We start from the raw sequence: 13,237 nt of genomic DNA, 5'->3' as shown, positions 1-13,237 counted from the left end.
CATGACATGTCATTTTGTTATAGGTGTAAGTTAGATTGCGAGATGTTTGGGGCAGGGAACTTGTCTTATTTGTTTGTCTGAAAAGCACATATAATGTAATACAAACTCACAGATTGTATGAGGGTGCGTGAGGGGGCAGGAGGTAGAAGCAATTTCAGTTCCTCTTTTTTTCCTTGCAGGAGTTTTAGCCTGGATCACTGTGAACTTTCTGACAGGTAATTAACTGCTTGACTCACTGTTAGGCTTGAACTGGAAGGAATTTGGAGTTGGCTACCCTGTCTGTGCCTGCCCCCCTTGCCTGGCTTACTTTCCCTTTCCTCTCCACCATGGCAGCAGAGAGGGGGAAGAAAACAGGAGAAACTAGAAGAAAGAGCCTCTGTCCTGGCTGAGGGAAAATGGTAACGGCCGGATCAGTTCTCAGAATTTGTTAGAGCTGGAAGTATTTACTCTTCCCCTTCTGTACCGCGCCAAGAATCGGCTACAGATTGGGGGATTTATGCTCTCCTAGAGTCCGCTAGAGATGCGGGAGAGGATTTTATCCACATACAATTTTTGGATGTGTAGGGATTTCCCCCCCTTCTTCTCCATGGAACTGAAGCTGAAATCAGGAGGGAAGATCTCTCATCTCTGCCCTCAGTCCCTGCCGTGTGTCTGCCAGCCCTGTGGTAATGAGTTGCGGGAAGGGGGTCATCCTTTCAGTCCCCTTGTTTCTGCCTGACACCACCCCAGCATGTTCCAACATTATGTGAAGCTAATCTTCATCTGGCTATGGATCCTTCGGACCAAATCAGCCCCGGTACGGGTCTGTGATGCATTGATAACAGGATGGCTTAAGGATTTATGGGCAGTCTCTGAGTTAAGAGCAGCTATTCTGATCATGATATTGTCTGCAGGGCAGCTGTACAGCCAGAACCAGCAGACAGTTGGGACACTGGACCTGGGAGGAGCCTCAACCCAAATCACATTCCTGCCACGGTCTGAGGTGAGGAGTAGACACAAGCATGTGTGCTAGAGTTGCCATAACCATGGGTAATGGTGCCCAGGCACCCACGTGCTCTGAGGACTCACTTTTTCAGCACAGGCATCTGCATGCCATCTGCGAAGGTCAGTCTGCTTTTGTTCCCTTTAATATTGACAATGAAATTCAAATGACTGGTGCTTGTAAACAAAATATCCTGTTTAAGGAGAAAAGAAAAATGGATATAAACCAAAGAAAAGCAGCTTGTGTTGTCTAGGCCCAGGCTGGGAAGGCCTTGCTATCACGGGTTAGACTTTGTGTGTTACAAAAGGAAAAGGTTCCCAGGGATGTTTCTTGCATGTTAGAAGAAATTCTGAGTGGTGTTAAGAGAAAAGGAGGACTTGTGGCACCTTAGAGACTAACCAATTTATTTGAGCATAAGCTTTCGTGAGCTACAGCTCACTTCATCGGAGTGGTGTTAGTGTATCTTTCCTAATAGTCTGCCCTTTTGCTCAAGCAGTGAAGAGAAAGCACTGGGACAGGAACAGGTTGTGGGAGGCGGGATCACACGTGGGGAGAATGTGCAGAAAAGTCTGTGCTCACTCTCCTTCAAAGCCTGCAATGGAACCCAAAATCCCTGAGCTTCACCATTTCTGTACTGTCAGCAAATACCTGTGAAACTCACTGGCAAAGTATGTGTCTCATCCTCCTCTAGGGACAGAGGACAACAACTTACTCTTACCATTATTTACACTACTAGCTGAAATGGCAGAGGTCTGTGTGGTGAATCTGCAGGTTCCAAGCCTGCTGATGACTCATGGGGATGTCAGTATGATGGTACATGATGCAATTTATGGCTTTATTTTCCCCTGTTGGCTTTTTTAAGAGCAAAGAAATTACACATATAAAAACAACACTGAAAGAAGATTATTAAGGTTGCAAAGTCAAGTGCTAAAAAAATGCCAGAATTTAGACCCCTTGTGCATCTTTAATTTTATGATCACACATTATTTTTTCAACAGAACCCATTCCTCATTCTGTTTTTAAGTGCTTGACTTTGCAACCTTGATAATGTTCTTTTAATTTAGATTTTTTGTGTAATATAATTAATGACTCTTACAAATAATAATGCATCCTCACAAGGGGCAGAAGTAAGGCTGTATGGGCTATACTAATTTTGAGGGCTGGATAGGTGAAGCATTATGGGTGCTACCCCAATACCAAAATTATGAGTTATTTGTCATGGAGGATGGATAGCTCCATGTAGCCACATTGGATGAGTACAGTAAATTATCTCGCTGCCTATGTGAAAATTAGCAATAATATTATCACTAGGTTTGGGTATTTTTTTTATTTTTTGGGTTTTTGATTGAGTAATAGGGACTGAAAGATATACTGTTACTTAATTTTTAGGAAACCTTGGAGCAAACCCCTGTGGATTTTGTCACCTCATTTGAAATGTTCAATAGCACTTACAAGCTCTACACACACAGGTGAGGCGCAAGAAGCTGCCACTTCCACTGGAAAATCAGTCCTTTCACAGCCTGAGATCTGCCTAGGATGTACCATGTTGTCCCATAGTGAGTTGTTGAGCCCTGATCTTCTGACTAGGTTATCTGCTTGAAAACCATTTTGGAAAGTGTAATTCAGCTATCAAGACACAACCTGGTCAAAGGACTGGAAATGGGATACAGGACCTCTCGCATCCCAAGCCACCAATTCCAGAAAGGCTTGGCTTATTAGTCACGGAGAAGCTCATTGTATAAAAGTAATGTCCTTTGATCAGTTTTATCCTCTTGCTCTGTTATGAGGGTAAATAGAGGCACCTCACCCACCATCTTTAGGTTCTACATTTTGTGTATCAGTATGTAAGGGTCCATGGTGGTCTCTCCCCATCAGTCTCGGCGAGGGGGCCAGGCCCCCTCGCTACCACTTGGCTGCCCAACAAAGCTTAAGGGGGAACTAGCGCTTTCAGGGCTCTGAACCCAGTAGTCTGTGAGCTTCTGGGCAGGGCCAAGCAGTAAGCAGTCTATAAGGCTCTGGCCCTTAAGCAGGGCAGAGCAACAAGCCGTTTTAAACAGGGTCTGACCCAAGGTGTAGGGCAGAGCAATAGGCAGTTTTTCGCCTGGCCTCCTGGCTCAGGCAGATAAACACAAGCCTCTTGGCCTAAGGTGGGTAAGCGGCCACCCCAGGGGTGGGGCAGCCACAAGGGGTGGGAGACGGGGCCCACCTTTCTCTACCAGGTCCCAGCCCTGGGCCCTGACAGCGGTGGAGGGGTGTGCCACTGAGTCAGCGGGGATCCCACTTAAACACGCTGACCAGTATTCTGGCCATACAACCGGACTATTGTCTGGTGTCCCTGGGCTACTTCCTATGACCCCATTGCAGTCTCACGGGGTCCTCTGTCTTACCGGGGTTACACAGCCAGCGGCAGTCCAAGTAGCTCCTCTGTCCTCCCATCAGTTGGCCGACCTAGCAGTCCTTCTGGGTCCTTGGCGTTTCAGGGGTCGTCCTCAAGCGTAGGGCTCAGCAGTGGGCAGGATGCATCTATCTCCTTTGCCAGCTCCCCTCCAACTGAGCTGCAGGGCCCACCTTTTAAGCATCATGTCCCGCTCTTCTGCTTCTGGCTGGGAAGGCGGGGCTGGTCCGGCTCTGCCCACCCGGAGGTATATAGTGCTTCCTTCCCCCCAGCCCCTTACAGTCATGGCTGGGGTCCATGCCCCCTCGCTACACAGTATCATGTCCCTCTCTTGTTCCGCTCCTCTCAAAATTAAACAGCTCAGTCTTCTCGATCTCTCCTTTGCATAAAAGTGTGCCCAGGCCTCTAGCACTTTTGTCACCAACTTCTGAAATTGCTATTTCCTTTCTGAGATAGGGTGAATCGAACTAAGCCCAGGTCAGGGCATACCACTGAATGATATAACAACATTAAATTATTTTAAGAATTATTTTCTAACCTATACTTAGTGTATCCAAGCAGTTTATTTGCTTTTTTTGCCCACTGCTGCTATTGAGCAGGGGTGTTTATTAAGCGGTCAACAGTGACGCCCATTCAGTTTTCCCGTGTAATTTACAGTTAGTTTAAAACTCAGCCAAGTGTGACGAGTTAGTGATTTCAGTCCAGTCCTAGTGCACAAGAGGCCATTATCACAATTAGAAACTTTGTTAGTCGTCTTAGCTGATGTAATGAGTTCTGTGGTATTCTGTGGTGTCAAGTGTCCCAAGAATTGATCCTGGAGTCTGTCTTTTTCTCTCTGGCCTGTATGACAAAATGCCTGTGGTCATTTTTCCTATTGTTTTACATTCCTTGTATCTTTACCCAAAGTATTTCTCCACTGCCCTCTTGGTTATCACATTATATTTTGTGGGCATCATAGATTAAAGTTGCCCAATTTCTGTTAGATCATCGTCTCCATCACTGTGTATGACTTAGGTCGTCTTGCTTATTTCCCATTTTCATTGCATTTGTTTGTAGAGATGTACACGCGTTAATGCTCCTTTTTACTTCGTTCTTCTGGTTCAGCAAGTCCCCTTCTTCTCTCTGATGCTTTTTATTTTAAATCTCAGAAATTCACACCAGATTTTTTGAGTTGCCCAAAAACTTCCTATTCTTCTTCTACCCACTTCCTGCCTAGTTTTAGATTTGCACACCATATGTGTGCTTTGTAACACCTTGTTTTTGCATTAGTCCGTTGGCACTTGGAATTCTTCTCCTGGCAGAGGGAGACCATCTAAGATGTAGAGGGGAATGTGGGATAGGAGGCACAGAAAGAGAATCTAGTTTGTGCATGCCATAGATCAAGGGCTGGCTGTGTGTGAGGCATGTCAGATGAGCCAGGGAAAACTGCAATGTTTTGTTTTGGGTTTTTTGCAGCTATTTGGGCTTTGGACTGAAAGCTGCCAGACTAGCAACGCTTGGAGCCCTGGAAATGCAAGGTATAGTCAGTTGAAATAACCATGTTAGATACTTAAAGAGGTGGGTGAAGTTAATTTTGTGCCAGCTGCCCCTTTCCCATGCTTTCCATCCTGTATCTTACCCTTTTCTCCATTTCCCAGGCAGTGATCTGCCCAGAAACGGAGAATAATATTTATTTCCCACTAACAGGTGAGAGGCCCAGCTGTGCTGCAGCTTGCAGGACCAAGGAGGGAGCGTATTCCAGAGTTCAGACTATTCCTCAATTCAGAATCAGTTTGTGCAGCATTTAACTTTTTAACCAAATCTTAATTTCCCCATGGACAAACTGTCAGGCATCTTGGGCTTTTCTCTCCTTCCTCTGGAGTAGTGATTGGGGGGAGGGGGAGCATTAGGAGGTTTCAGCCCTTTCTGACTTTCCTCTGGCTTCCTTGCAGCAGTGGATGGACAGATGTTCCGAAGTTCTTGTTTACCGAAGCGACTGGAGGCAGAGTGGCACTTTGGGGGAGTGAGATATCAATATGGTGGCAACAGAGAAGGTATATTAAGGAGGTTTTGTTTCTGGCAGAAGGTGATTTGAGTACCTTCCTTTTGTGGGATAAGCCTCAGACCCTAGGAAGAGGGTGTTTTTGGTCAACACACTTTCTGTGACCCTGTTGTTTGTGAGAATGTCAGTCAGTGCTTAGGGATATGGTCACAGAGCCAGTCACAAGTCCCTTGACATGGAAATCCCTTGATATAGCGCAGGAAAAATCTGAAGTGATCAGGCTCAGGGCAGCTGGCCCTATAGAAGTTGCCATTTCTCACTGCAAAATGCTGTAGATCTCTGGTAGGCAGTTTTGGATCTACTGGTCCCACTGAGGTAAAATTAGTGATTAATTCTGAGAGCTCATGGGATGGGTGAGGTCTCAGAAGACTGAAGAAGGGCAAACATTGTACCTATCCTTGAAAAGGGTAAAAAAAGGACCTGGGAAATTATAGACCTATCACCCTAACATCAATACCTGGAAAGATACAAAAAAAAAAATTTAAATAATCAATTTATAAGCACCTAGAGGATAATAAGGGGATAAGTAATAGCCAACATGGATTTGTCAAGAAGCAATTGTGCTAAATCGATCTAATATTCTTCTTTGACAGGGTAACTGGCCCAATGCATAAGGGGGACACAGTAGATGTGATTTATTTTAGTAAAGCTTTTTACACCATCACACCTGAGATGATCATAAGCAAACTAGGGAAATGTGGTCTAGATGAAAGTACTATAAAGTGGGTGCATGACTGCTTGAAAATCTGTACTCAGAATCATTATTGATGGATCATCGAACTGGGAGGACGTATCTAATGGGGTCCCGCATGGTTCTGTTCTGGGTTGGATACTATTCAGTATTTTCATTAATGACTTGGATAATAGAGTGGAGAGTGTGCTTATAAAATTTGAGGATGACACCAAACTGGGAGGAGTTGCAAGCACTTTGGAGGACAGGATTGGAATTCAAAAGGACCTTGATGAATTGGAGAATTGGTCTGAAATCAACAAGATGAAATTCAATAAAGACAAGTGCAAAGTACAAATGTAGGAAGGAAAAATCAAATGCACAATTACAAAATGGGGAATAACTGGTTAGGCAGTGGTCCTGCAGAAAAAGGATCTGGGGATTATAGTGGATCACAATGAGAGCTCTGCCTGCACTGTGGGAGCCCTGTGTGTGCACTGTGCAGCCTAGTCTCTGAAGGATTCATACACAGTTCTGCAAAAACACATGTGAGGTAAATAGTACCAGGTGACACAGTTGGGCCTGGGTCCTGGCTGAGTCCAAGTATGATGCTGGAGTAGAGAACGTGCATAAGAATGGCCATACTGGGTCAGACCAATGGTCCATATAGCCCAGTATCCTATCTTCCAATAGTGGCCAGTGCCAAGTGCTTCTGAGAGAACGAATAGAACAGGTAATCATCAAGTGATCCATCCATCCCGTCATCCACTCTCAGCTTCTGGCAAACAGAGCTAAGATCACTCAGAGCATGGTGTTGCATCCCTTCCCATCCTGGCTAATAGCCATTGATGGGCCTATCCTCCATGAACTTATTTAGTTCTTTTTTTAAACCCTGTTATAGTTTTGGCCTTCACAACATCCCCTGGCAAAGAGTTCCACAGGTTGACCGAGCATTGTGTGAAGAAATACTTCCTTTGGTTTGTTTTAAACTTGCTGCCTATTAATTTCATTGGGTGACTCTTAGGTCCTGTGTTATGTGAAGGAATAAATAACATTTTCCTATTCATTGTCTCCACAGAAGTCAAGATTTTGTAGACCTCTATCATATCCCCCTCTTAGTCATCTCTTTTCTAAGATGAACAGTCCCAGTCTTTTTAATCTCTCCTCATATGGAAGCTGTTCCATGCCCCTAATAATTTTTGCTTCCCTTCTCTGTACCTTTTCCAATTCCAGTATATCTTTTTTGAGATGGGGCAACCAGATCTGCATGCAGTATTCAAGATGTGGGCGATCATGGATTTATCATAATGCCTCTACATATTTTCTGTCTTGTTATCTAACCCTTTCCTAATGCCACTACACACTGAGCGGATGTGGTTTTTTTTGGGGGGGGGAGGGGTAGCTCAGTGGTTTGAGCATTGGCCTGCTAGGGTTGTGAGTTCAATCCTTTAGGGGGCCATTTAGGGATCTGGGGCCAAAAAAATTGGGGATTGGTCCTGCTTTGAGCAGGGGGTTGGACTAGATGACCTCTTGAGGTCCGTTTCAGCCCTGATATTCTATGATAAGTATCCACAATGACTCCACACTCTCTCTCTTGAGTGGTAACATTTAACTTAGACCCCATCATTTTGTATGTATAGTTGGGGATTATGTTTTCCAGTGCATTACTTTGCATTTATCAACATTGAATTTCATCTGCCATATTGTTGTCCAGTCGCCCAGTTTTGTGAGACCCCTTTGTAACTCTTCGCAGTCTGCTTTGGACTTAACTATCTTGAGTAATTTTGAATTGTCTGCAAATTTTGCCACCTCACTGTTTATCCCTTTTCCCAAATCTTTTATGAATATATTGAATAGTATTGGTCGCTGTACAGACCCCTGGGGGACACCACTATTTCTCTCTCTCTTCTGAAAACTGATGATTTTTTCCTACTGTTTCCTATCTTTTAACCATTTCCTGATCCATGAGAGGACCTTCCCTCTTATCCCATGACAGCTTACTTTACTTAAGAGCCTTTGGTGAGGGACCTTGTCAAAGGCTTTCTGAAATTCTAAGTATAATGTACTAAAAGTTGCTGAGATATTATGGAAGAGAACTTTCTCTTGGGTTTATATGTCCAAACTTCTCTCTCTCTCTCTCTCTCTCTCCCCTTCCCTCTCACCCTTTCTTATTTCTCCTTTGGACTCTGCTTTCTCTTTTGCTTTCCCATCAAATTGTCACTGGTTCCTCTACCTCCTGATCTGACTCTGTGGGTTCATTTTTGTGTGTTTGCCCTGGCAGGGGAAACAGGATTTGAGCCTTGCTATTCAGAAGTGGTGAAGGTCGTACAAGGGAAATTGCACAAGCCAGATGAGATTCGCAGAAGCTCCTTCTATGCCTTCTCCTATTATTACGATCGAGCTGTTGACACTGACCTGATAGGTAAATCAGCTTGTGATAGAGAGCTCTTGTGTGATGATGTGCATGTTCATTATCTAGGAGAGGGAAACTGAGGCATTGAGGTTACCTGGCATGAGGAGTGGGAAGAAGAGGCTGTGGGAAGATGGGCCACCTGTGTGGCTTTGATGGAGGATAGGAAGAAGCACACCCAGGGAACAAATATGGAGTTGAGTCCCCCCCAACACAGTTTGTCTTGGAGGACCTTTCCCAAACCTGAAGAGCAGCTCTGTGTGGCTCAAAGGTTCTCTCAGTCTCCAATAGAAGCTGGTCCAATAAAAGATATTGGTTCACCCACCTTGTCTCTCTAATATCCTGAGACTGACACGTCTACAACTATGCTGCATGCAGACTCTGTAGATAACGACTTTCACTTTCTTGTGTTCTACCCTCTGCAGCTCTGTGTCTTCTGTGCTGCAGCACTGCAGAACCTACCCTTTGCCTCAGTTATGCTCCAGAATTTAAGCTTTTGTTTGAGATTTTTTTTTTAAGACCTCTGATGGTGCTTTCTCATCTCTTACTTTTCAGATTATGAAAAAGGAGGAGCTCTAGAAGTGAGAGATTTTGAAAGGAAAGCTAAAGAAGGTAAATATTGTGAAACGTGAGAGGTATGGGAAAAGGAGACCATGGCAATATGTGCAATAATTATACACAGTACAGGACATGGGATTGATTTAAAAAATAAATACAAATCAGCTATGCCCAATTGCTCCCTCCATCCGTCCCTCGCTGCCCTGTCATGTATCCATTATCAGTTTACTCATTTCTTGTAATGCAGTAGAAGTAAGTCTTGAAGAGGAATTTGAAGACGGAAAGTATACTGGCCTTACAGTTCAGGGTGTGTGTTGCATTCATAAGGATCATTGTGGCAGGAAGTGGATCTACTGTATTAAAATCAAGAGGGACTTCTGGACTTCATGTCTGAGCTTAGCAGAATGATGACCCTTGTTAGTCCCACATCCCATCGCTTTTGAACTCGTTATTTCTCGAACAACCTGGACTCTCTTTGAATTCTGTTAAAGTTCACCTGGAAGCCACTTCTGCTTTTCACCCTCCTATGCGTGGATCCTCCAGTTTTCACATCCTATTATGAAAAAATATTTGAAGGGCCTGATTCATGTGTTTCCATCTGTTCATGAATCACCATCTTGAGACTTGAACTTGGTGTTTACAAAGCTAATGGCAGTGCAGTTTGAGTTGTCATGTTGTTCATTGCTCTATCCATCATTGAATATGGTGTTCCTGATAGCGACATTAGCCCAAAAAGCGAGATCCAAGACCTGCTGGCTGATCACCCCCATGTATGTTGTTCCATAAGAGTAAGGTGTTTCTGTGCCCACACACAGAATTTTTAACTAAAATGGGCTCTGATTGCCACTTTAATCCATCTATTAATTATCCATAATCCTCCCCAAATCACATTTGTGCTTCTCTTGCTCACCTCTGTAGTGGGCTGCGACTACATCTCAATTCTCCATAGTGGTGGACCACATAGTCAATTCTTGCTTGAGAGGAGGAAGAACTGTTACTTACCCAGAACAGCATCTCTGTGAGATGATGGCCTGTATGGGATTCACACTTCCCAGTTGTCTTAGTCTTTGCCATAGAATCTTGATTTAGTAGAAGGAATTAAGTGGTAGTAGGGGCCACATATGGCCCCTTTTATATCCTGGGGCTTGTACGTGGTGTTGAGACTATAGCTGCTGGTTAGAAGGTTCCAAACTTGCATGCAGACCCAGAGCATATACATCTATACAGGAACTCCCAGCTTGAAGAACTACAACTGTGTGGTAAGTAGTCTTTCTGTCCACCGTGTGACCTTTTTAACCTGAAAATATCCAAGTCCACAATATGGAGGGAGGGATGGCAAGTCTTCAGTTGTGAATATGTCGTTTCTGAGTGGTACAGGTGGAAAACCTTCACAACTTGTATCAAAAACAACCTTAGGATTTATTATGGATTTGTTTTTTTAAAAAAGGAAAGTCATGGGCTGTGACCTTGTGACCAAGTTTCAGTCCGAAGAGAATTTTTATGAATTTTATGGTGATTTATAAACACACCAAGGTGCTTTTAAGGTGGAAATGAGACGTGTATAAAGAGGCCAGTGTGTAAGGAAGTGAAAGAGATGTGGTGAACTTACTGCATGTAAGATTGTAGGGTAAGTATATTTAATGGAACATATATTGGCCAGCAGTACATAAGCAATATAATTGTTGGCCTAGTTTGTTGTGATCAATAAGACCTTTGAATAACCCTTTTGGGAAGGGGTTTCTTTCTGGCTTACTAAATATCCTGTTGTTCAGTTTTTGGAATACCCCTGAATGTCCCTGATTTGGGTACAAAAGTCAAAGAAGATGTCATTGTGACCTGCCAAACGCAATCCGAGTAAACAAGGAAAATCTCTGTCAAATAGTAAGATTAATAGGTTTGTTACTGTTAATATGTAGATAAACATGTTCTATAGTATAGTGTGTAATGTGGAATTTCATATTTGGTCAAATATTTATTATATAGCAAATCACAAGAGGGAGGGTTGATAAAAGTAGGGAGTCCCCTTGGGTATAAAGAGTGTATTAAGACTTTGTGTACATGCAGCCAACGTATTGGCCTGTTACATCCTAGCTGATCACTGGGGTGTGGCATTCTGTACCTAGGCTGAAAAAAGGCTGTTCCTTAGATTTGGACTTGGAGTTAGCAGTGGTTATCTGCTTGGCTAGGTTCGTATATAACCTGTGTGCCTGGCTGGTGGTCTGTAATATCCTTACAGCTAAGAGAAGCGACTGCGCCCATTACAATTGCAGTGTAACTGTCTCCCAGCTATTGGACCTGTGAGGAATTAGCCAAAAGGAAAGGGTGGAAGGGTCAATCTCGAGGCCTCCATTTGGGCTAGCACTTAGTAACAACCTAAAATCACAAGGGAAAAATTCACTTAAGAAATGAGGTGTTAAGAGAGATGGTGGAATCTAAGTCATTGGGGGGGATTCCAGGTGAGAGGACTAGACAAGAATGATCTGGGTTGGTGTGTCCTTTGATGAAAGAGTAGGTAACCTAAGAGCTCACTTCTAGCTTTAATGTTCATCAAAAGCTGACTCAGCTTTCACTAGAGCTGTGTGAATGCTCTTGCTGAGTTAAGAGGTGTTCATAACGGTGTCCAAAGAAAACAAGAGAAGTACCTTGAACATAAAATACTAATGTGCTAATCCCTGGCACAGCTGGGCAGACTCAGATTCCCTGTACATGGAAGCGAAGGGTTTGTGCTCAGCACCTGTACCATGGGCTCTGATTAGATGTGCTGTTTAGTCAAGTGTTCTACTAATGAATACCCTTCTGAGCCCTCTTTCTCTCTCTCTTCCCCCCCCAGTGTGTGATAACTTGGACAGGTACACCTCCGCCAGCCCTTTCCTGTGTATGGATCTCAGTTACATCACTGCATTACTAAAAGAAGGCTTTGGATTTGGGGATAACACACTCTTACAGGTGAGAGAAGCATTGCAAGGACCTAGCACGAGCTTTCCTGTATCTTGAGAGAAGATGATGCATTAACACTCTGGCTCATGGAATCTCACCTCTTCCCTCTACATACACAGTGGAGGGATGAGACAGGCTGCATTTCATAGAATCACTGCTTTGGCAAGGGACTGAATATAGCCACTGGCCTGTTGGTTATGGTGACCTAGAATTAAGTAACAAACTTCCAGACATTTGTCATTTCCTGGTGATCTTCTCAACTCAAATTTTACCCAAAATTTAGATTTTGTTTAATAATACAAGAAGTTCTCAAAACCTAACAGAACTAATTTCCTGATTTTAAAAAAATGTATTCAGTATAAATAGTTATGAACAAAAGCTTTCCTCTGCAGTATGTGCAACCCCAACATGGAAGCTCTGAGGACTCGACAGTATCAGTGGTGAAAATAAAATTAGACTTGAGAAATTCTCCTACTTTAACTTAACTTGGGTGCTGCTAGTCACATAGGGAAGGGAATGTATTTGATGTGCATATAAGCCAAAGGCTCTTGGCTTTTACTCTGCTCTGGACCCTTAAGTTCCTGTGGCTGTGCCTGCTTTGTACATGTCCTTTGTCATTTGCACTGAGGCACTTGCTGGCAGCTGCTCTTCCCTTGTAAGTAGCACAATACACCTTGCAGTTTCCCAGCACTCTACAAACTCCCAGAACAAATGCCCATTGGCAGAGCCCCTCCCGACCTTCCTTCCACTACCTAAACTGGACACGCAGGCCCAGCTGACTTTCTTCTTTTTGAACAGCTGCTTCCCTCTCTCCTTCTGGCCACGTGCATTCAAGCTCTTCCCAATTTCCTACCTTCCAGTTCTCAGCCACACGCTGGATGCTATTATCTGACATTTGTATATAGGGCTGTAGGTGTGGGTGGCACTGTGCAAAGAATAATTGCTGCCCCCCAAAACTTTCCAGTACAGATGATATGACAGGTCTTGCTGGAGAGAGAGAGATGACAATGAGTTAAGAAAAAAATTTAACTCTAATAAGGGAATGAGGCTGCTTGTTTCATAGTGGACGTTTTTATTAGATTGGTATAGGAGGGAGGGTTCAGGTGGAAGAAATGTAAGAAAGTGGCTGCAGAGGGATGTGAAAGAGGAGGAGGAGAGGATGCATGAGGAACAGGATCAAGGAGGCTGTTCCAAGAAGAGGGAGTAGCATGGGAGAAGGCACAGAGGTATTTGTGGGGAAACGA

The 13,237-nt window shown here is 43.8% G+C and overlaps 2 protein-coding genes across 6 annotated transcripts in view; one reads left to right on the top strand and one right to left on the bottom strand.

Moving 5' to 3' along the window:
* LOC144930665 (uncharacterized) overlaps positions 1–13,237 on the bottom strand; it is a 31,053-nt gene that overhangs the window by 13,235 nt on the left and 4,581 nt on the right. Inside the window, exons 1-2 of one of the 2 annotated variants that reach the window (XR_013635979.1) lie at positions 3,370–5,409; positions 1,069–1,175 (exon numbers count right to left, since the gene is read on the bottom strand). Coding sequence is in view for 1 of the 2 variants with exons in the window: in XM_078853364.1 (XP_078709490.1) it covers positions 1,069–1,175 (107 nt within the window). In the remaining variant the exon portion in view is untranslated. Of the gene's footprint in view, positions 1–1,068; positions 1,176–3,369; positions 5,410–13,237 lie in introns of those variants that run through there. The other variant, XM_078853364.1, reaches the window with a different exon arrangement.
* ENTPD5 (ectonucleoside triphosphate diphosphohydrolase 5 (inactive)) overlaps positions 1–13,237 on the top strand; it is a 38,606-nt gene that overhangs the window by 21,125 nt on the left and 4,244 nt on the right. For all 4 annotated transcript variants that reach the window (XM_073349142.2, XM_073349144.2, XM_073349141.2 and 1 more), the window contains 8 exons: positions 180–215; positions 894–982; positions 2,372–2,451; positions 4,833–4,894; positions 5,309–5,410; positions 8,370–8,510; positions 9,054–9,110; positions 11,887–12,002. In XM_073349142.2, the coding sequence (XP_073205243.1) occupies positions 180–215; positions 894–982; positions 2,372–2,451; positions 4,833–4,894; positions 5,309–5,410; positions 8,370–8,510; positions 9,054–9,110; positions 11,887–12,002 (683 nt within the window). The remainder of the gene's footprint in view (positions 1–179; positions 216–893; positions 983–2,371; positions 2,452–4,832; positions 4,895–5,308; positions 5,411–8,369; positions 8,511–9,053; positions 9,111–11,886; positions 12,003–13,237) is intronic.

Source organism: Lepidochelys kempii, chromosome 6, assembly GCF_965140285.1.
Source record: "Lepidochelys kempii isolate rLepKem1 chromosome 6, rLepKem1.hap1, whole genome shotgun sequence".
Classification (NCBI taxonomy): domain Eukaryota; kingdom Metazoa; phylum Chordata; order Testudines; family Cheloniidae; genus Lepidochelys; species Lepidochelys kempii.
Note: the sequence above shows the minus strand (reverse complement) of the source record. Positions and strands in the feature narration are given on the sequence as shown.